At 38.2% G+C, this 22309-nt stretch overlaps 1 protein-coding gene across 1 annotated transcript; it reads left to right on the forward strand.

Moving 5' to 3' along the window:
- Positions 1-135: 135 nt before the first annotated feature.
- IFNGR1 (interferon gamma receptor 1) lies at positions 136-20255 on the forward strand. The gene is made up of 7 exons (XM_082405329.1): positions 136-392; positions 9933-10047; positions 10738-10901; positions 12096-12268; positions 14181-14370; positions 16843-16970; positions 19145-20255. Exons 1-7 carry the CDS (start codon positions 209-211, stop codon positions 19697-19699), a joined length of 1509 nt encoding a protein of 502 aa, XP_082261455.1. The 5' UTR covers positions 136-208; the 3' UTR covers positions 19700-20255.
- The last annotated feature ends 2054 nt before the right edge of the window (positions 20256-22309 follow it).

Here is a 22309-nt window from a genome sequence, read left to right on the forward strand (position 1 = left end):
CCGCCTCCGCGCCCCGGCCCCGCCTCCGCGCCCCGGCCCCGCCTCCGCGCCCCGGCCCCGCCTCCGCGCCCCGGCCCCGCCTCCGCGCCCCGGCCCCGCCTCCCCCGCTCTGGCCCCGCCTCTCGTCCAGGCTGGCGTCCCAGTCCTGGTCGCGGCTTCGCTGTGCGCGCCCCACTTTCCCGTCCACGCTCCGCCTCCCGCTGGCGGGATGGTCTGCGGTGGAGGAAATGACGCAAGGCCGAGGCCCGAGGGCCGCGCCTGGGGCTGCCCGCAGTTCTGGGCAGCACCCGAGTCGGTCCGGAGCAGCATGGCTCTCTTCCTTTTCCTCGTCCTTATCGTGCAGGCCGGAAGCTGGGCTGAGATGGGCGCCGCGGATCAGAAGCTGTCCTCGGGTATTGTTGCTCGCGGCAGCGCCGCGACCGGGTGGGGACGGGAGGGGAGGGAGGGAACCCCACCGGCCAGGAACCCTCCCCCCCGCGGAGGAGCCGCGTCCGCATTTGTCCTCGACGCCCGCATTTGTCGTTGACGCCCGGTGGCTTCGGGTCCTAAGGGGGCGGCCGCCGGGAAGGCGACGCAGGGTTTCCGCGGTTTGCAGCCTTCACTTCCCTTTCTCTGGCCCCTTACGTGGTTACCAAAACAACAAAACACGTTCTCTTAATTAATTTTTAAATAAGTGAGTGTCCTGGTCAGCAGTTGTACACTGTGGCCACAGCTCATGACTTAAATATTCGTAAGGTAGGCCCCGAATCCTTAGAAGTTCTTTCGCCAGCTGAGAATTATGAAAAGGCAGTTTACTAACTGCTTCTTACCTGTAAATCTGGAAGTGGTCCAGTGCGTGCACTCACGAGCCCATTTGTCAGACAGTAGGTCTCTCCGCATAGCCTAGTTCCTCGTTTATCTCCGCCTGCTTTTTGAGATTTTCCAGGAAACATGATGAGAACATGTTTTTCCTAAAGCTAGGTATAATGATAATTAAGAGCTCCAGTGAAATCAGTAGTTTTTCTGCAAAAGGGATAAACCTAGATTATCAGAAAACCGGACAGTCTTGAGTGTCTTCTCTGTGCAGGCAGTTAGCAGCTGCCTGGAAGGAGTCAGGGAGACCCAGCCTCCTTTACCCTTGGCAAACTCTGGGTCTGCACCTCTGTGTTACGACTTCCTCAGTGACATTTGTTAGATGTGCTCCATTCATATCCAGCTCTCCTTTGGCTTGCCGTTTAGAAGTCAAGCAAACAAATAGTTAAGTCATTCCTTGAAAAAGAAATTGTGCCAGGTGTTGGGAATACAAAAATGGGAGTTATTTAGTTTCTGCCTTCAAGGATCGTGATTTTATAGCTAACAGTTATCAGGCACTGTTGTAAGCTCTTATCACACCATTTCCCAAAAGTCCTATAAAGTAGGTGCTGTTGTATCTCCAAATATGGCTGAGAAACTGAGGCACAGAGAGGTCTAACCAAGTTGCTGCTATTCACTGGGGAGCTTGGCAGTTGGGTTCCAGAGTCCAAGTTCTTAACTCTGCACTCTGCCATTACCTGGGGCAAGTTAGTCATCCGCAAGGGCGGCTGCAGTCCTTTGTGATAAGAGCTTGAACTTACACATAGTTTACTGGAAAGCAGGATATGGGCATCTGGCTCTAAGCAGGGGACTCAGGAAAGGCTTCACAAAGAAGATGACCCCAGAGTTGGAACTGGAGGTGCAGAGAGACTTGTGTGTGCAGAGGAAGGGCTGTGAAACAGCAGGTTGAACTAGTGGAATAACTTAAGCATTTTATTGTACAGTACGTGTGTGAGGATATAAGGGGAGAAAGGGTATGTGGAGAGGTAGGAACCAATTAATGAAGTGCCTTGTCATGTGTAACAGCAAAGGACAGAAACACAGCTTTGGCTCACTTAGACAAAAAGAGGAATTTATTGGCTCAGAGAATCCAAGTGAGAGTTAAACAGAAAGGTACAGATGCCAGCTGGGCCTCAGGAAGATGAACCAGGAACTCAAAAGTGCCCAGACCCTCCATTTCTTACTACTGACTCTGAGTGTTGGCAGTCTTCTCGACTTGGCAGGAATCATGGATGTTGACAGCTTTTGGGTTTTGACATCTTGCAGCTTCCTCCACCGTAACCAGATCCTGGAAGAAGGCTCTGATTTGCCTAGCTTGGGGCAGACGCCAGCTTGCATGGGAAGCATATTGTTACAGGTGGTGGCAGTAGGAGACTTCCCAGAAGAAGAGCAATAATGTTCCTGAAAGAAGTACAGATGCTTAGCCAGCAAAATAACAGGCTCACTCTCCCTTGCTCAAGTCAGTGGGCAGCCATGGGGTTATTTTAAGGAGATAAATGATTTCATGCAGGATCAGATAGGCCATTTAGAAAGACCATTCATCTTACCGAATAGTTTGGCGGTAGACTCAAAGGAGGGAGGTCACTTAGGAGCCTGCTGCTTAAGTCTGGGAGGAGACCATGGGAAGAGGCAGTTTAAATGGAGAAGAAGAAATTAGAAGACAGAGTCAGCATAACTTGATGATTCACTGGATGTGGGAAGAGAGGAAGAGGGTGACTGAAGTTCCTGGCTAGGGCAGAGCATTAAACCAAGTGCACGGCCCTTCCTTCTGAGTACAGAGCCCTCCTGAGCATGGGGCCCCTCGTGAGTACATAGTTCGTATGTCCTTGAAGCCGGCCCTGGGAGTAGGATTGCCTGCCTTCCCCCCACAGGAAGATCTTCTGTGGCTTCTGTACTCCAGCATTTTATAAACACAGGTGTCAGCTACCTTCTTCCAGTTTGTTCTTCCACCCTGGGTATTATCTGAAGAGCATATGCTTTAGCATAGGGGCGGGGCTCTTAATTCACCTTCTCCACTTGGTTATCAACTCTTCAGTCTCTAACTTCAGGTAATGCTCTGGGTGTGTTGAAATTTTTCATTATTTTCTTTGGAATCTGTATGTTTTCCAGAGATTCAAAATACTTAAATCAGTGCATTTCAATTATATTTATTGAAGAGGGTATTAATAATAGTTTTTTCATTTTATTCTGATTCATGATTTGTATGGATTTTTGAAAGATCCACCTTTTGGTTCTACATAAAAGAAACCCTAAAGAATTGAAGAGAAAAATAACCCCTTTAAAGAGCTGTCTTATACAGTCTGGCAGCAATAGCGCAATTGTTGTATGAGCTAAATGGATAATTTATGGTTCCATTTTAATTGGACAAAGAATCAGAATGAAAGATGAACCAGAATTAAATGAGTTCCTGACAAGAAGGAATGCGTTTACTTGTAATTTTCTTATTAAGGGAGTGTATTTTAGATTATCCCAATACTATTCAATAGATATCCATTTCAATCATGTCCATTCTAAATAAATAATTTAATACATTGTTCAGATTTTGCAGTGCCATCATGTGATTGTGATGGTATGATAAATCAGGCAAAATTACTTGAAGCAAATGCTTGTGATGTCATCAGAAAACAATTATCTCCAGTTCCTATTATATATGGAGCTTATTTTCCCCATTTTTTATTAAACTATCATAGAAATGATGCTTAAGCAGCTTTTGTTAATTAAAACCAACAAAACTTTCCACATTGTCAAGTCTTTAAGTAGCTTCTCTAAGCCTTTTTTCCCTTTTTGGTAAATATTACCTCCCGCCTAGGATGGTTTTGGTGCTTAACTTAGATAATGCGTAACAAAGTTGAGCTCATAGCTTGTCGTGTAGTAAATGTTTAATATATGTTGGTGACTATCATTCAATTATGTGCATCATTATTTTCACAAATATATTTTTAAATATTAAATTGTTTTAGTTATGAATGAGAAATTGTGTCAGCTTTTAAAAAAACAAACTCATCCAGATTAATATGAGAAATTTAAAGTAAGCTCAGCAGCTAACTCCTTCCACCTATTTCCTGTTCTTCATAGACTGAAAAGGCCTCTTTAGTTTTTTTCAGTTCCTAAACTATTTCTCAACTTAGAATGCATTAGTCCAAAAGGGAATTAGTCTTGAGAAATGACTTCTCTCGGGGACTAGGCGGATCTGGTTCAATTAGAATTTATTGGCCTGCCAAGCAAACCCAGCTAATGAAACTGAATAAACAGAAACAATAATAGAACCCTGCATTTCAGATCAGAAAAGTGGCTGGGAAGAAATTTTTTGGATAAGCCCTAACTTGGTGATTTGAGTGAAAGATCTGGGGGGATTTTAGTTAATTATGGGTTCAGTGTAAGCCACTATTTGATATGCCCATCTCTTTAAAAAAAAAGAAAGGAGGAAAAGTATTTCATTCACATCAGTTGCATTACTTCTGGACCCCACATTTTAAGAAAGAGAGAGTGAGTGGTAAAACGTGAAGACAGTCAGGAGGAAGAGAAGACTGCAGGGATACTAGGGGTGTTGACCCGGCTAAGGAGCTATCATATGGCAGGTGAAATAGTCCTGAAATATTTTAGATGTCCTCACTTGAACCCTTAGTTCTGGTACTCTTTTTCTGAAGGTACAAGGAAATAACAGAAGGAAGTAGAAAAAGGACCGTTTTTCCATTAGTTTCACGAAGTGATGGATATGATTCATTTCAAAGCCCCAAAATATTGATATGTTTCAGTTTTAAAACTTTTATGAATGCTTGAAACACCATGTGCAAGAATTCTTAAATGTCTTTATTCATCTTAAGTCTAGAGGACGCTGCTACTTGCTAAGAGAAAAAGTTGGAAAGCATTAAGAAAAAGTTATTTTATCAGCACTATAAAACCATTCAGTAGATAGATCATAATCATAAATATATCTGAAAAAAATGCCAAAGTCCGGATTTGATGTTTTTCACTTTTTCTGCCTGGATTTCTCATGCCATTTCTCATTTTGCAGTGTAAGAAGAGACCTTTGTGAAAACGTCCATGGCCCCTCATCTTTAACACGAGGAAGTTGTTAGCTCTTTTCTCTGAGAGTTGCTTATTCAGTAAAGGGTCTGGATGCTTTAATTTAGAGCGTTTGTTTTTGAGTTGTAGTGTCAGATGACCTAGAATCCTCCAAAACGATTTAATTACTGGCCCGTGTATCCTTACTTCTTTATGCTTCTCAGTTTGTCCTTCCCATAGAGAGGTTGGTGAGCAGATAGTCACATGGTGTCTACAGAGTACAGAGCTCTGTTTGGCCTTATATGTACACATCTTTTATTTAGTCTTCGAATGCTATTGTGTAAAACTCGGTGAACTACTGTGGCTGTGCCTCTTCCCGTAGAGGCACAGATACTTTTGGTGGTTATGGGATGGAGCACAGGAGGCAGCCTATGCTTCTGTCACCGTCCATGCAGAGGAAACCTGGAAATGTCTGTAGCTGTTTGCTTCCCCTTCTGCTGCCTTCCCCGGTAATTATTACAGAGCTGTTCCGGCTGCTGCTTTGGGGGCTTCCATGACATCTCCATTGCCGCATCCAGCGGCACTGCTTCACCACTTGCTGATCTTCATATGTCTTTTCTGTTCTCTACCTTGGTCTTTTTTCATATTTATCACCAGGAAGCAGTTAGTTGTAATCAGAACTCTCCTTTTTGTCTGCATTGTGCTTAAAACGTTATGAAGAGTGATTCTTCTTTGTTTGGTTTTGTTTAATTCTCAGCTGCTAGTTCCTAGAGGAGTTCTGGGAAGCAGATCTTCAAAGAGCTAAAGTGTACTCTGGGTAGGATGCAGATATAATGCTCCAAATAGCTCTGAACCCATTTTCAAAAACAACATGTGTTACAGAAAACTGTCGGCATTTTTAAGAGATAGGGAAATGTGCAAGCTTATTCTACTTCATGAAATACTCTAGTAGGATCTTTCCTTTAACTGCACACTCTCTTGCTATTTCTACATACATTTTTATTGACATAGGGTAAATTTTTTATGAATAGAAGTTTGTTGTAAGCCTCAATTATTTATCTGAATATGTAGCCATGTAAACTTTAGGTTATAAAATTCTGAAACTTAAGAAAACGAGTTACTCATGTCAATTTATCATGAGATTTTAGCAAAGATGACAAAGGCAGATGTCTAATAACCGCATGGTTTCTCTTCTGGTAGCGTTAAAACCACAGGTTACATCCTTTGGTGTCAATATTTAAAAGTTTCTCCTATAATCTAGTAGTAATTTCTATTTGCTGGTTCCATTGAAACCTCTTCTACCACCTGTCTTGATTGCTTTGGAAGCTGTGGTTTAAGTCCTTATCCTAGTCTAACCATGTCAAGCTTTCACTTAAATTATGGGAAATATCACCTGACTCACACGAAAAACTAATCTAATGTAGCACAAGTCTACTGCTGTTTGTATTTTATAATGTATGATTCAGTAACCTCTTAAATTTAAATGCACTTTATTTGATATTCTAGAATACAGATTGATTTCTGTATGCCTTTTCCTCAAATGCAGAAATTAATCTCAGATTGAGTACATACAGTTAAAATGTCATTCCTATTGGGAATAATTTTTTTAAAGGGGGCTTAAAAGGAAGTGAAGAACTTCACTGGAAATGAGAAAGAGGATCCTTGTTACACAGTAGCAGGAAGCTTAGCAACACCATCACCTTCAGTAGCAGGGAAAGCAGGAAATGTGCCTGGTGAGCCCAGTGGCCTAGTGAAGGAGGTTTCCAAGCAGATTGAAGGTGCCATGTGGTTTCTTCTTGTTTCTTGTAAAATATGAGATTAGAGAGAGTAATCAAGGGAAGGACTGTTAAACAAAAAGAAACCAGGACCTGATGGTTTGTAAATTCTCAGCCACGAGAGAAGCAAAAGATGCTAAAATTAAGAAATGGCTTCTGAGGGAAGTTCTGATTCATTATGAGTTTGCTTAACATCAGGTACCTCTCTTTTTTATCTAGTTGCAAAATTATATTTGTATGTGTGATTATTATTTGGTATCAATGTTGAATTGAACCTGGAGGGGGGTGTCTTAATTTCCTCCTCAACCATAGAATGTAAGCTGTTTGAGATGGTTGTTTCTGAAGTTGAGGTGCAAACACACCATAGGAAAAGGAACCCTGTTAAGGAGGCCTTAGTCTACCCTGCTGTGTATGGCCATGGGAACTCCACCAAAACCAGGGCTAAATCTGGCAAGACCAGTGCTTCCTGACTCACCTGCAAGGAAATTGCTTAGAGAACCAAAGATGATAAGTACCAGCAGCCATCAACAGTATTCCAGAAAGAAAGAGTAAGTAGAAAAATGGTAGATGTCTGATCACTGGCTGCAGATCAAAGGGCATGTTGTACCTACTGAGTACTTGAATCTGAGACATCCTTCCAGCTTCATAATCTCAACCTTCAGGCACAAATTGTTTTGCTGCTTTGGTGAATCGTATGGAAGTTAGACATTTCAGCAGTAACCAAAGCTATTTGCTGAGCGGGAAACATAAAATGTACTGGTTTATCAAAAAAATTCTGTTTTATTTAATTTATCTATTTATTTATTTTTTTTATTGAAGTATAATTTACAATATTATATTAGCTTCAAGTGTATAGCATAGTGATTCAGTATTTTTATAGATTATACTCCATTTAAAGTTATTATAGAATATTGGCTATATTCCTTGTGTTGTACAGTATACTCTTGTAGCTTATTTATTTTAGACATAGTTTATGCCTCTTAATCCCCTACTCCTATCTTGCCCCTCCCCCCCCACTGGTAATCACTGGTTTGTTCTCTATATCTGTGAGCCTGTTTCTGTTTTGTTATAGTCTGCCATTTGTTTTTAGATTGCACATATAAGTGATAACATACAGTATTTGTCTTTCTCTGACTCATTTCACTAATACCGTTTAGGTCCATCCATGTTGTTGCAAATGGCAAAATTTCATTCGTTCTGTTTATGACTGAGTAGTATTCCATTGTGTGTATATACACCATATCTTCTTTATCCATTTATCCATTGATGGGCACATGAGTTACTTCCGTATCCTGGCTATTGTAAATAATGCTGCTATGAACATTGGGGTGCATGTATCTTTTCAAGTTAGTGTTTTCGTTTTCTTGAGATATATAAGGAGGGGTGGGATTGTTGGGTCATATGGTAGCTCTATTTTTAGTTTTTTGAGGAACCTTCTTACTGTTCTCCACAGTGGCTGCACCCATTTACATTCCCACCAACGGTGCAAGAGGCTTCCCTTTTCTCCACACCCTCTCCAGCATTTATTGTTTGTAGATTTTTTGATGATGGCCATTCTGACTGGTGTGAGATGATTTCTTATTGCATTCTGTTTTTAAATTAGTTTTTCCTCCTAAATAAAAAAGATTCCTAAAATTATAATAAAGCAGGGTTTCTCGGTGTTTGGCACTGATGGCATTTTGGACTGCCAAAATGTGGAAAGCTATCCTGTGCATTATCGGATATCAGCAGCATCGCTAGTCTCTACCCTTTAGAGGCCGGTAGCACCCCACCACTAACAGCCAGTCAGGAGAACCAAAAATGTCTCCAACAGTGCCGGCTGTCCAGGGGGGACGAAATCATCCCTTGTGGAAAACCACTGATGTAAAGGAAAAAATAATCAGAAAAAAGGGAAAAAATGGCAGTAGAATCTAATTGTCCTTTAGTCCATATAACTCTTGATCCATGTTCTGCTTTGAAACAATAATACAGGTGCTAAATAGTTGTAAATTAAGACAATGTACCAGTTCGGGTTCAAATATTGGAATTTTTGTTTTGGGAAAAAATATAGTAGGTGTTTTCTTCAACAGTAAGCAAATATCCTATGTGTGTGAAATTAACACCTCACTTGACAGGTGAGGAATTCCGAAGTAACTCTTTAGTAGTATAGCAAGGAAAGAACCCAGATTTCTTAATAGCCAACCGAGGGAATATTTTTCTTATTAGAGCAGTCTACTAGGTGTAAACATAAGTGATCATCATTATCATCTGGGATACTTTAAAAAAGTATAAACTTTTGGCTGTCTTTGAATTTTTTAGGATGATAAGTTATGTTTGGAAGCCACTGCACCTGACCACATTGCTATTCATTTATTTATTTTAGTTGTATAAGCACATCATGTTTAGTGGAGGTTTCCAGATAGATAGGATTGAATAAGCTTAAATTTCGGGTCATATTGCTAACTCTGTCTATACCTTCATGTTCATTCATGAAGAAGGGAAGGAAAGGAGGGAAAGAAAGGGAGAGAGAGAGGAAGGGAGGAGATGTGTGTGTGTTCAGTGTTTTAAGGGGTGGTGAACAGTAACCTTTTACACTGAGCAGGGGAAAAAAATAGCTGCTTTTAGTAACTAGATTATGGTCATTGTAGTGTTTGATTATAAGATGTTAAAATGACTTCTGCCTATTCTCTTGTGTAACACTTTCATGTCTTATCAACAAACATTTTCTAAATTGGTTTAAAAGAGCAAAAGCAGGAAGAAATACAGGGTATGTTTTGAAAAAAGCCCTGCACACCTCAGAGAGCAAAATGTTGATGAAACTGGAATGCCTGATGGCTCCGTCAGGCAATTGTTAGGCATCTATTGCTGTGCTAGAGAAAAGGTAGTAAAAGTGTGTAATAGTACTGGCTGGAGGGTTGAGAGCCCAGGTAGTATTTTAGAGTGAAATTGACTATCCCTCTTGTAGCCAGTTCCTCTCTAGACATTGAATACAGTCTGTGGTATCAAATATAGAAAATTCTAGTGATTAAATGAATTGAGGATTATTATTGCAACAGGCAGTACAGTTATTTATAAAAACTCCTCAAACATTCTAGGAATTTATTGCTCATACTATATTTGTGTTCCCCTTGCATTACAGTGTTGTTTCAGTAATTTAAAATGAATCCAAACACTTCTATACATTTTTAAATAAAATTAATTTTTAGAAATACCTTAATTTAAATACATTTTTTATCTATTCTGGTGAATTCTTTTCTTCAAGTACATATTTGGCTAATTTGGCTTCTTATATTGAGGTTTTCTAATGTTAATGTTAGCTTCTTACATCCATCCATCTTACAGTGCCGACACCAACCAATCTTAGAATTGAGGCCTATAACTTGAATACTGTTCTATTTTGGGATTACCCAATTATGCCGCGGAGCCCTGTGTTTACCGTACAGGTGATGACCTATAGGTGAGTGTTAACTCTTTTATCTTTTTCATTCTGTTTTTGCCCAGGTCCTTTCACGTTTCATGACTTGTTTACTTCCATCATTGTTCCTTCCCATGTGGCAGTACTTCCTGAACTGCTTATAGACTTCCAGAAGTAATAAGGATGCAAATTAGTTCTTTTCAGAATACTTCCTGCCATTTAGTTCTTCTTCCTGTCAGAATTGACGTAGAGGAGTATCACTAACTTCTGACATTTTAAGGCATGACAAATAAAGGTTACAGTTCTGTATTAAAAACAGGGAAGTCCTCTTACGTCCTATAGTGTATGTACTGTCGAATAGAAAGAAAAATTTCAAAAAATTTTTTGACAAGTGTTAGGAGTGATTGTAATATGTTGGATTCTGTAATTAAGTAATGACTCAATGAAATTGATTTGTTTAAAGAACAGATTTTTAAAAATTACATGTGGAATGTGGTTTGTACAGGTCTTATTTTGAATTGAGCCTCTTCATTGTAAATGAATTTACTATAGACCTTCTAACCAAAGAGTAAAGGTTTCCTACTTTGTCTAGCTTCTCCATCCTATTCTTATTCAACTCTTTCTACCAGCTCCATGCTATGAATGAAAAGCAAAGCACAGACAGAGATGGTTCAAGTTTATGTGTTAACAATAAAAGTTACCTTTGTGTTTCTTTGTTCTTCTTCATTTTAGGGACGGGCAGTGGATTGATGCCTGCAATACCTCCCATCATTCTTGTAATATCTTTTCCATAATTGACGATCCATCAAGCCCTCTCTGGGCTAGAGTTAAAGCTAGGCTTGGACAAGAGGAGTCAGTCTATGCACAGTCAAGAGAATTTATTTTATGCAAAGAAGGTGAGTGGAATGTATACATGTCTAAATTTTAATCTTATGCATGTCTTCTGTATATATTTGCTTTTATAAACAGTTGCTAAAAATTATCAGAATGCCCCAGAAACATTTGGAGGAATTTAGGGAGTTCCTGTCTTCTCTTCTCCCAAGCCCCACAAAATAGGGCTAAGAGGCTCCCCTCACTTTGCCCCTTCTAAGCTGTGACACTTCCACCCCATGCAAGTGTGGGTCTGCACTCTGCACCCCTTCCCCTCTCTGTCCTCTGTCACTCCTCCCTTAGTCGCGTTCACTGAGGACTGTGAGAGCTGCTCTCCGTCTTCCCCTCTACCTTAAGTCCTCAAGGCCTGTGGGAATTTTAATACCAATTTAATACATTAAAAATTTTAGAGTTCCATAATCGCCTTCATCCTAGTTCAGCTTCAGCCCCCACCTTGGTTCTGCTCCTTCTTTTTGGATCGTGCCTCCTTTGTCTCTTCTACAGGCCCCTCCTCTACTTGCCCTTGAAGTAGTTTTCTTCCCCAGAGTCCATGCTTTTGTCACCTGATAATTATACCCTCTATATGTCAGATTTTTCCCACACAGATTTATCAAGGGCATACTATGTGCCAGAAAGTATGCTAGTTCCTGAGGATACATTGGTGAGTAAAAACAGACCTGCCTGGCGCACAGTAGGTGTGCAATGAATACGTGAAGAATAGATAAATGGTTCACCTACAAGGTTCCAGACATCAAAGACATATAGTAAATATTTGTGGAATCAGTGAATATCTAGTTCTGATTTTCATAATAAAAATTGAATGTATTTAGCAAACTTTTATAGAGCCTTCATTCCAGATATCCATAGGCATTGGAAATACAAAGAGTTTCAGTGAAGATTCAAAGATAACTAAAATGCCTTTTCTGAAACGTTTTTTAGAGAACATTTTCTGTTTTCTGTTTAATGTTTTTTAATCTACAGAAGCAAAGATAAAGGAAAAATAACTTCATAGAGCTTCTATTATGTCAAGGCTTTTTACCAAGATTCACTAAGGACAGTTAAAATATCTTCTAGATATCTGTGGAATGATTTAAATGTGGTCCTGCTTTAGAACAACAAGAACAAAAAGAGTAGGTTGATTGATTGAGTTTTGGTAGTGATACGTAATACACTGAATTTCCAAGGCTGGTACAAATTCTACTCCTTTTTTGTCCCCTCAGGGAAAATTGGACCACCTAAACTGGGTATCAGAAAGAAGGAAGACCAAATCATTGTTGATATATTTCACCCTTTAATTACGGTAAATGAAAACGAACCAGAAGCCATATATGATGATGAAAATACTTGTTATACATTCACGTACAATGTGTTTGTGAGAATAAATGGAAGTGAGGTATGTTTCTATTTCATCTTTTTCAAAATGGAAATTTTTCTGTTGCTAGCATAAGTTGTTTCTATATGTGGTGTAATGAAAGTGGAATGTTCATGAATATTCAGGCAAGACTCATGGATCATAAGTTTTACTAAGAAAGAAGAAATATATGAATGCTGCTGAAGGGAATCAGTACTGGCGGTAATCTTTAACACTGGCCATGTGAAAACATTTTAAGTTTTTCTTTGCCTCTTTTAACAGCATGGTCCTAATCTAGGATATTAACCTGTGTTTTTCCATTTCTCCACTGGTAAGATGAGGATAGTTTTAATCTTTTCTTCCTCATCGGTAGTTATGTAGTGATGTGAAATAATATGAAGCTCTAATTGGAATCTTTGTTTTTGAAAGAAAACACTAACAGTACTACTGTGGGATATGATTACATTCTAGCACTGGTGTGCAGACGACACTTTGACTAGACTTTTTCTGGTCCAACCATTCTCCACAGCACTGCCATTCCTTTATTTAACAATATTTGTTAAGCACATGCCCGGTGCCTTCTAGGCACCAGGAGATAGCAGTGAACAGTACAGACAAAAAAACTCCAGTGATAAGTACTGTGGAGAACAACAAAGCAGAGAAGAGGGCTGGGCAGTAGTGATTTTCAGCAGGGTGGCCAGGCCTCACTGGGAAGTGTTAACTGGAGCCAGGGCTGGAGGAGGTTAGGAGGTGAACTCTGTGGATGTATGTGGGAAGAGGGCATCAGGCAGAGCCTGGCAGTAGCGCCCAGGCATGTGAAGGGAGCAGCAAGGCTGGCTAGAGCACGGGGGCAGATGAGGTCGGAGAGTTCACTAGGTGCCACTTCTCTAACGGCTTTGGAGGGATTTGACTCTTATTCTCAGTGAGACATTGTGCCTCTGGAAAGATTTAAGCAGAAAAATGACATCTGATTTAGGTTTTAAAACATCACTTTGGTTGGTAGCTGAGATGTCTTTCTAAAGTGCAAATCTGACCATATTACTTCACTGCTTAAAACTCTTTAACAAATCCCCATCAGCTACAAAATAATATCTAAATCCTCTTCCATGGCATGGCCTGCAAGGCCTTCATGATTTGGCCTCTTGCATCATTTCCAGCTACCTGTCTCCCCATTCCTTCCACCTTCATTTTCATTTGTGCTTTGGTGAACTGCTTGTTGTTCTTAGTTTCCTGCAGGTACACTGCTCTTTCACAGAATGCCCTTCTCCACCTTTTCTACTTTGGAAAATTTCTACTCATTCTTCAGTATTCAGCTGGCATATCATCTCTCCTTCGAAATCTTTTCTGACAAGGTGGACTGTTTCCTCTTCTCTGGTCTGGTTATTCCTTGTTCCATAGAGTGGTCCTCTTGGAGTACTTGTTACTCTTACATTTCTTTCTTATCTGTCTTCCACACTCTATGATAAAGTTATTTGAGGTCAGGCACCACTGCCCTACCTTTGTGTTCTCAGGCCGTAGCACAGTGATCCGTGCACTGTGGCTGGTTGAATGAATGATCAACTCCCAGAGATTGCTTCAATCCCTTCTGTGTATCACTGCCAAGAGATACAGCCTTTGCATAATACCTATGTTGTTCTTACCATGAGATGCTTTTCTCTCTCACCAGCTAAGTTTCTAGCACTAGAGGAACAGGACTAATGAACATTTGTTGGTTTGACAACTAAGAGTTTTAAATTCATAATCTCTATTTTAATTTTTAAATTTATTATCTCTATAAAGAACATTTTAATGGATATATAGCACCATGCCATGTTGAAGTAACAAATTGACTTATTGTTTGATATCAACACTATTTTCAGACATGTTCAGCATTCATCATGTTGGATGATTGATTTTTTTCTTTCCAAATTAAAAGGAGTCATGCATTTTCATTGTTTTTTTTTCCTCTTTCCAGACCACAGATAAAATGTACATAAAGAAAGAAGATGATTGTAACGAGACTCAGTGCTTCTTAAATATTCCTGTGTCCTCGCTGAACTCTGAGTACTGTGTTTCCGCAGAAGGAGTCTCAGAAATGTGGGCTGTTACAACTGAGAAGTCGGAAGAACTTTGTATTACCGTTTTTGATAATAACAGCACAGGAGGTAAGTTCTTGCCATTTTTTCCTAAATATAGGGAGTGATCACTAAAATAGGGTAATGTAAAAAGAGGCAATTTGTAATTTCAATAAATCTCTGCTCTTTTAAAAAATACTCAGTAGTTCCATTCTTCAGAGAAGTTCAAAATTAAAAATAAGGCCATTTTTCAGGCATTAAGAGATACAAAGCAACCAATTTAGAAAGCCATGTGATGACCTTTTGACCCAGGAAAGAAAAAATATAACAAAAACATAAAACCATGTGCATAAATGTCTGCATTTCAGGATTATGCATAATGATATAAGTCAATTTATTACTCCAATATAACAAGTTGTTATATATCCATTAAAATGTTCTTTATGAGGACAGTAAGTTTAAAAACTAAAAGCAGCAATGTTCATTGACTAAAATTGTGTCATATGTGAACTGGACAAGCACTGGAAATTTAACATCCAAAAATAAATATAGATAGCTTTAAATGTGGATTGTAGGTCAATTGTATAACACATTTTAAAATCATTATTTTTATTTTATTATTTCTTGTGTGTGTGAGGGGGATACATATGATAGAACTTCAGAACTGGCATTCTCATTTGGCAGGTACCTTAACAAAAATTTGGACTTTTTTTTCCATGGTATGAAATTTAAATGTTCATTATAGATAATTTATGAAATATAAAAAGCCAGAAGGAAACAAAATGATCTGTAGTTCTAAATTACAGACACTCAGTTGCTCACAGTTTGGTGGTTTTTTCCCATCCTGTTTTTTCTTTTGCTGTGTAGCCTTGATCATATTATGTAGTATATGTAACTTTGTATACTGCTCCAAGCATATGCTATAAATATTTTTCCGTGTTATTTTACATACTTTATTAATATTATTTTTAATATCTCTAGAACATTTTATTATGAAGATCATATTTATTTAATGTTCCTCAATTTTTGGACTTTTGATTACTTGTAGATTTTTCTCTATGATAAATCATGCTTTGGTGATTGTCTTTGGGTGTATATATAATTTTTTTGATTGCTCAGATGTTTTTAGAACATATTTTCTAGGTTAAAAAAGTGTACAAAAAATAACACAGTACAAATTTCTTTTTGAAGAATGGAAATCTAGGCTGAAGAATCAGACCAAACACCTAAAATTAATACTAAAAACTTTTAGGCCATTATATGAGGGTTTCAAATAGGTGACTTAAAATAATGCAGTGCATTTAATACCAGTTTGTGTTATACTATTTGGAGTCAGAAAATCCTAATTCATGCATAAAATTTGAAATAATGCAAATGCCCCAGATTTATTAAAAAAAAAAAAATCCTGAGTTACAAACTGGGCTGATATTGTGTCCACATGATTGGCACCATCGTGGCTCATAAGCAGCATTCCCTACCTGCCTGCTCAGTGCTTCTAAGCAACGTGCCAGTGTTGCTTATGGGGTTATTTTATCTTTTCCTATTGTAATAATTTTTTTCACCTCCTGTAACAGGTGTGATAGAGGCATTTATTTGAGTAGCTTCCAGAGTCATTATTAGAATAGAAATTAAAGGTAATAAAATGCTATGAAGGAGGGCAAACACCACCACAGTATGTAGAGTACTGTTAATTTGTTTTGTTTGTTTGTTTGTTTTTGGATTTGTTTGGTTTTTTTTTTTTTGGCCATACCACACGGCATATGGGATCTTAGTTCCCCGACCAGGGATCGAACCCGCGCCTCACCCCTCTGCAGTGGAAGCACGGAGTCTTAACCACTGGACCACCAGGGAAGTCCCGAGTACTGTTAATTTGGAAGAGAGGACTATGGAAAAAAAAATATTGAAAATTGTGCTGTGAAAATAAAAAGCAGCATTAGAGAAAAATATACAACCGTGATTATAGATGTTTGTGCTCTGAAACGGATCTTCCCAATTTTATATTATTCGTTGTATCTGGTTTTCATTCAGTGGGAATTTATTCCTGTTCAACTTTCCTGTGTGCGTGTGTGTGTGTGTGTATACACATCTGTGTATTTTTATAAGTTTTTGTAATCTTTAACAATTTAAGAATTCAGAAGGGTGGGACTAAATTATTTTAAGAGTTAGAGACATTGCCAGAATTTATTTCTAAAGAGATATATTTAAAATATTTTTCTTTTGCCTCTTCAACTGAGAGAAAAGTGTAACTCTAGAAACACTCTGTATTTGGGGCTGTAAGGAAATTGTTATGAAAAAGTTATTTTAGCCACATCATATCATGACAGTGTAGTCACAGAAAGTTTAGAATCTCAAAGCTGGGAAGAATCATGTTGGTATCCAGGACAGGTACGTAATTTTTTACTCATCTCTCCTGACTTCTGTGTCAGTGTTCTTTAAAACTCTGACCATTTAATTACCTGATATGTAAATCTGTTAAAGAATAGCACTAAGACTTTCTAACTATTTGATGGATATAGCAGTGTTCCATTGTAATTCTAATTTGTGATTTTTCCCTTTTCTTAGATCCTGTTTGGATTCCAATTGTTGCTGCTTTACTACTCTTTCTAGTACTTGCCCTGGTAGCTGTATGTTGTCTCGTTAAGAAGATGAATCCATTTAAGAGAGAAAACATCATGTTACCCAAATCCTTGGTAATATATTTAAATATTTTTTCTTTAATTATATACAGTTGGCCCTTGAACAACACAGATTTGAACTGTGTGGGTCCACTTATACTTGAATTTTTTTCAATGAATATTCTGGAAATTTTTTTTGAGATTTGTGAGAATTTGAAAAAACTCTCAGACAAACCACATAGCCGAGAAATACTGAAAAAATTAAGAAAAAGTTAGGTATGTTATGAATGTATAAAATAGATGTAGATATGAATATAATATGCAGAATATGTGTGAATTGACCATTTATGTTATCAGTAAGGCTTCTGGCCAACAGCAGGCTATTAGTAGTTAAGTTTTTGGAGAGTCAAAAGTCATATGTGGGTTTTTTGACTCCATAGACGCTCAGTGCCCTTAACCCTTGTATTGCTTAAGGGTCAAATGTACACTAAAATGTTAATTTGAAATTTTTGATAATTCTTTTTTTTTTTTTTTTAATTTTTATTTATTTATTTATTTATTTATGGTTGTGTTGGGTCTTCGTTTCTGTGCGAGGGCTTTCTCTAGTTGCAGCAAGTGGGGGCCGCTCTTCATCGCGGTGCGCGGGCCTCTCATGATCGCGGCCTTTCTTGTTGCGGAGCACAGGCTCCAGACGCGCAGGCTCAGTAATTGTGGCTCACGGGCCCAGTTGCTCCGCGGCATGTGGGATCTTCCCAGACCAGGGCTCGAACCCGTGTCCCCTGCATTGGCAGGCAGATTCTCAACCACTGCGCCACCAGGGAAGCCCCGATAATTCTTAAAATTTGTTTTTTAAAGTAGAATGATGTTCAGCAGTATGTCACCTATCATAAATAACTCAATCTTCCACACATCCAAAACTACATATTTTTTACTATGCACTATGCTTTTTTATGCATGGGGCAGAGGCATAGTGAGACAGTGCTAAGGAGCTTAAAGTCTAGTGGGGAAAAAAAAGATAAGTATTCAATGGTTGTCCGGTGTGATAGGTTCAAAGATAGACGTTTATATACGTGCCAGTGAGGACTTCTTTTCTTCTACCTTTGCAGGGTAGGGTTGGTCATGGCTTTTCCAGAGGCAGTGATGCCTGAACAGTCTTGAGGGACAGATAGGAGTTTACCCAGATACTAAGGGACAGTGTGTGCTAAGGCCCAGTGTCAGGAAAGCGTGGCTTTTGAAAATCTGCAAATACAGAAACTCTTCATGGTGGTTAGAGGGTAGAAGGAAAGATGACCCAACAGTGAGTCTAAACAAGAAGTGTGACATTTTAATGCCTAACATTTAAAAGTCTTTGTCTGATGAAAAGAACATTTAAAAGTATCAGAATGATAACTATTTAAATCAAATATGACAGGCAAAATATCTGTGATATGCAAAGGGCATATTTAAATTTGTTATGGAAACATTATCTTTAAGTAGAGGGGTTAAGAACTATCAATAGTTAGTAGACAATTCACCTATGAATTATAATATTCTTACTACTAGTAGTTAAGCACAAACCAACCTTGCAGTATGCTATGTTACACCCACTAGAGAAGGAAAAATAAACCTGAATATCCATTAGTACCTTGTAATAAACCTGGTATATGCTGGCAAAAAGTAATTATAGCCCCGAGGGGAAGGTAAGCATACAGTGGGTGTACAGAGTAGTAGCATCCTAAACATGCCACACTCTTAGATCTAGTAATTCCTCTCTTAAGAATTAATTCTTAAGATAATTTCATAAATAAAAAGATGTATAGAAGTATTCACTTCAGCATGTTCTATAAATGGTGAAAATTGGAACACCTTAATACTTAGTATTAGAGAGATTATTTAACCATCAGTGTAAAATTACTGAGCCCATGAAGATTAGAATTATGAAGACAAATGGTGAAATACTACGTAAAATAAGTAACTGCACTCCCATTACAAATGTAACATGCATACATGTCGAAGGTAGTACACAAAAAGCAACATATGTTGGTGAGATAGTGACTTTCTAAAAATTCTAAAATATTGTTTTTAATCTTAATATATTTCCATTAAAAAGAAAGAAAAGGCAACTATCAGATTCTATTACACTGTTATCCTAAATATGCCATTCAGTTGTATATTTAGTTAACCATTACCATTAGACCATTTTTCTTTTGAGGATGAGCACTTATGTTTAATAAATTATTATTTTTAATCACTGATTTCTCTTCCCCTAGCTGTCTGTGGTAAAAAGTGCCTCTTCAGAGACAAAATCTGAATCAAAATATATATCGCCCATCACCTACCAACCAATTGCCATAGAAAATGAGCAGCTCTCTCCGGGGACAATTTCAAACGTGCATACTGAGGACAATCCAGGAAAAGCAGAACATGGAGAAGATCTTTCTAGTGAAACAGAAGTGGTGATCACTGAAGAAAATATTTCGGACTTGGCCCCTGGTAGCTCTCTGACCCCAGTAAAGGGAGAAAATTCTATCCATGCAAGCAGTAACCAGTCTGAAACCTGCAGCATCACTTTAAATGCGTATCACTCCAGAAATGGTTCTGATAGTGGCCTTGTGGTATCAGACAACTGCCCTGACTCAGAATTTCCCCCAAGTAATAAAACTGAAATAAAGACAGAAGGACAAGAGTCCATAACGCTGAGAAACACTACCACCTCCTTTGGTTATGACAAACCCCATGTGTTAGTGGATCTGCTTGTAGATGAAGGTGGTAAAGAGTCCTTGATTGGTTATAGACCTACAGCAGATTCCAAAGAGTTTTCGTAAGATCAACCAAGGTCACCAACTTGGAAGGATCTGCTTTTCCTGAACAGTTTTTCTGCTTTGATTTCATGAAAAGGTCATGATTTCAGAAATTGTGTCGTCTCGATATTAATCAAATGGAATGTCATGGTTTGGATAAAAGTGTAAAGAGCCTGTTTGACACTGTCACTTTTGGTCGGAAAACTGCAGTCTTTAAAAAAAAAACAAAAACCACTGTCACATGTGAACCTTTCCATCTAGATTTGTGAACAGTAACAGTGAACGGTCTCTAATAACCCTGCTTCCTTTAATGGTGTTACCCCCAGGGTCCTTTGTAACCACTTCAAGAGACAAAATGGATTTTTTCCTTTCTGTGCCTCAGCATGGTATTTGTTTTTGGAAGTTTATGTATATAGTCTTTTCTAATATTTTCAGAAAAAACATGAATGCTTTTCAAAATTGTACTTAAAATTGAATTGAAATCAATAGTGTTAATAGAGTGTGTAAATAAAAACATGTATATATTTTTTATGGAACATTGCATTTAAGGATTTTTATAATAAAGTAACTTCAAAGTTCATTTTTGTATTCATTTATTCAGAGTTAACTAGAATATTTTTTATTCGTTTGCTTCTTTCCATCCATTAATGTTATAGAATCATTTTCTAATTATTCATCTCTAATCTTTAAAATAGTCCTAAAAATAGCCTAGTCTTTAAAAATGGTCCTTTTATATCTGCATCTTAATATTTAGCAATCAGTGTGCAGAACACACAAGCTGTGTGTCCCAAGCTGTTTGGGGGGAAAAGCAGAGATTTAGCTGTAGAGGGTGTAGAGTGAGAAGTCTCTAGCATAAAGATGGTGGTCAGAACCACAGGAGTGGCTGAGGAAGAGCTAAGTAGCATGTGGCGTGGAGCGAGAATCCCCAACCAGAGGCAAACCAAGAGTTTATATACCACATAAAAGTTCTTGGGAATTACTAAGAGGATAGGAATTTTAAGACTCAAATGAATTAACTTGACTAAAAAAAAATGTTAAATACAAATTACATGAGTAAATTAACAAGCCATGGAAACAATATTTCTCCTCATTTAAAAGTGCAAATTGAAACGAGTTGCTGGTTTATTAGTGGGAAAAAAGTACTAGTATACTCATTTGGGGGACAGTGTCTTATGAATTGCTTTTTAAACTGATGTAAGAGTACACATAACATCCCATAAAAATCCATATGCTTTACAGAATCTAATCTCTATTGTAGGAAAATTATAAAAAATAAATTTTTAAGGCAAATGAAAAATGTAGACATTAGAATGGGAAAAAGCAAAAATATGAAAATAATGGATGTAGCCAAGGATAAGGTGATAGTTACCACTCTTCATAAGGATGGTAATAGGTATTACCACCAAATGTAAACAGAGTACCTGTTCTTTTTACCCTAGCTAATTCTGATAACAATCTTTTTCATTGCTCCCAGTCTTTGTAGAAAAAATACTTTAATGCCTTCATTTGCATTTCTTTCATAATTAGTAAAGTTGGGCATATTTTATATATTAGGTGTTTATACTTCTGTGACGACTAAAGTCCTTTGTCCATTTCTTTCTGGGCTGTGTACATCTTTTTTTATTGACTGTATCCTTTGTCTGCCATGAGTTACACATTTATAATTTCTTGCCTTTCACCCAAGTCTTACTACGTAGATGTTTAAAACGTTTATAAAGTCAAATTCATTTTTCCTTTCATTCTTAAGAAAACTCCCTTTCCCAAGAAGATAAAAATTTTCACCCATGTTTTCTGATACTATTTGGGAGTAATTGTTTGTTTCATTTCTACTTTTAATTCTTTTATCCGTCTAGTTTCTTTCTTTTTCATATAAGGCATGAGATAGGGATTCAGCTTTATTATCTTGGTTTCTAGGGCTGCCATAATAATTACCACAAACTTGGGTGGCTTAAAACAACAGAAGTTTATTCCCTCACATTACGGAGACCGGGCCAAGTTCTGTCTGACAGCTCCCTGGAAAGGTCCTTTCTTGCCTCTTACCAGCTTCTGGGGTTTGCTGGCAACACTTGGCATTCCTTGACTTGTAGATGCATTGTTCTAATCTCTGCCTCTCTTATCACATTCTTCCCTATGTGTCTCTGTGTCCAAGTCTCTCTTTATAAAAACACTAGCCATTGGATTAGGGCCCACTCTAATCCAGTAAAACCTCATTTTAATTTGATTAGATCTGCAAATAGGTTATTTCCACGTAAGATCACAATCATAATTACGAAGGGTTACGACTTAACGTATCTTTTTAGGACACACAATTCAACTCATCATCTATTTTCCTCTTATAAATTACTCAGTTGTCCCAACACTACTTATTAAAACATCCAACTTTTCTGTGCTGATTTCAAATGTCAGATTTGTCATATGCTGATTCTCAGTATTCCTGGGACTGTTCATTGTTTTGTATCCACACCACACTGTTTTAATTCTTACAGCTTTCTACTGGGGTTGTTTTGCCTTGTGAGCCCCTCCTTAATACTTTCGGTCAGTGTTCACTGCTCATGTTTCTCACAAATGATTGTTCTTTCAGGTGAGCAGGATGCTGGAAGTTTGGGAAACATTACGACAGCTGTCCCCACACAC

This window comes from Balaenoptera borealis (assembly GCF_965194805.1).
Source record: "Balaenoptera borealis genome assembly, chromosome: 9".
NCBI classification, from domain to species: domain Eukaryota; kingdom Metazoa; phylum Chordata; class Mammalia; order Artiodactyla; family Balaenopteridae; genus Balaenoptera; species Balaenoptera borealis.

What these genes read in the sequence shown, in the direction of transcription:
- IFNGR1 (XM_082405329.1), top strand. Translation starts at nt 209, where the DNA reads ATGGTCTGCGGTGGAGGAAATGACGCAAGGCCGAGGCCCGAGGGCCGC. An exon ending in TGAGAATAAATGGAAGTGAG is followed by an intron (nt 12,269 to 14,180) that starts GTATGTTTCTAT and finishes TCCTCTTTCCAG; the next exon opens with ACCACAGATAAAATGTACAT. An exon ending in TCATGTTACCCAAATCCTTG is followed by an intron (nt 16,971 to 19,144) that starts GTAATATATTTA and finishes CTCTTCCCCTAG; the next exon opens with CTGTCTGTGGTAAAAAGTGC.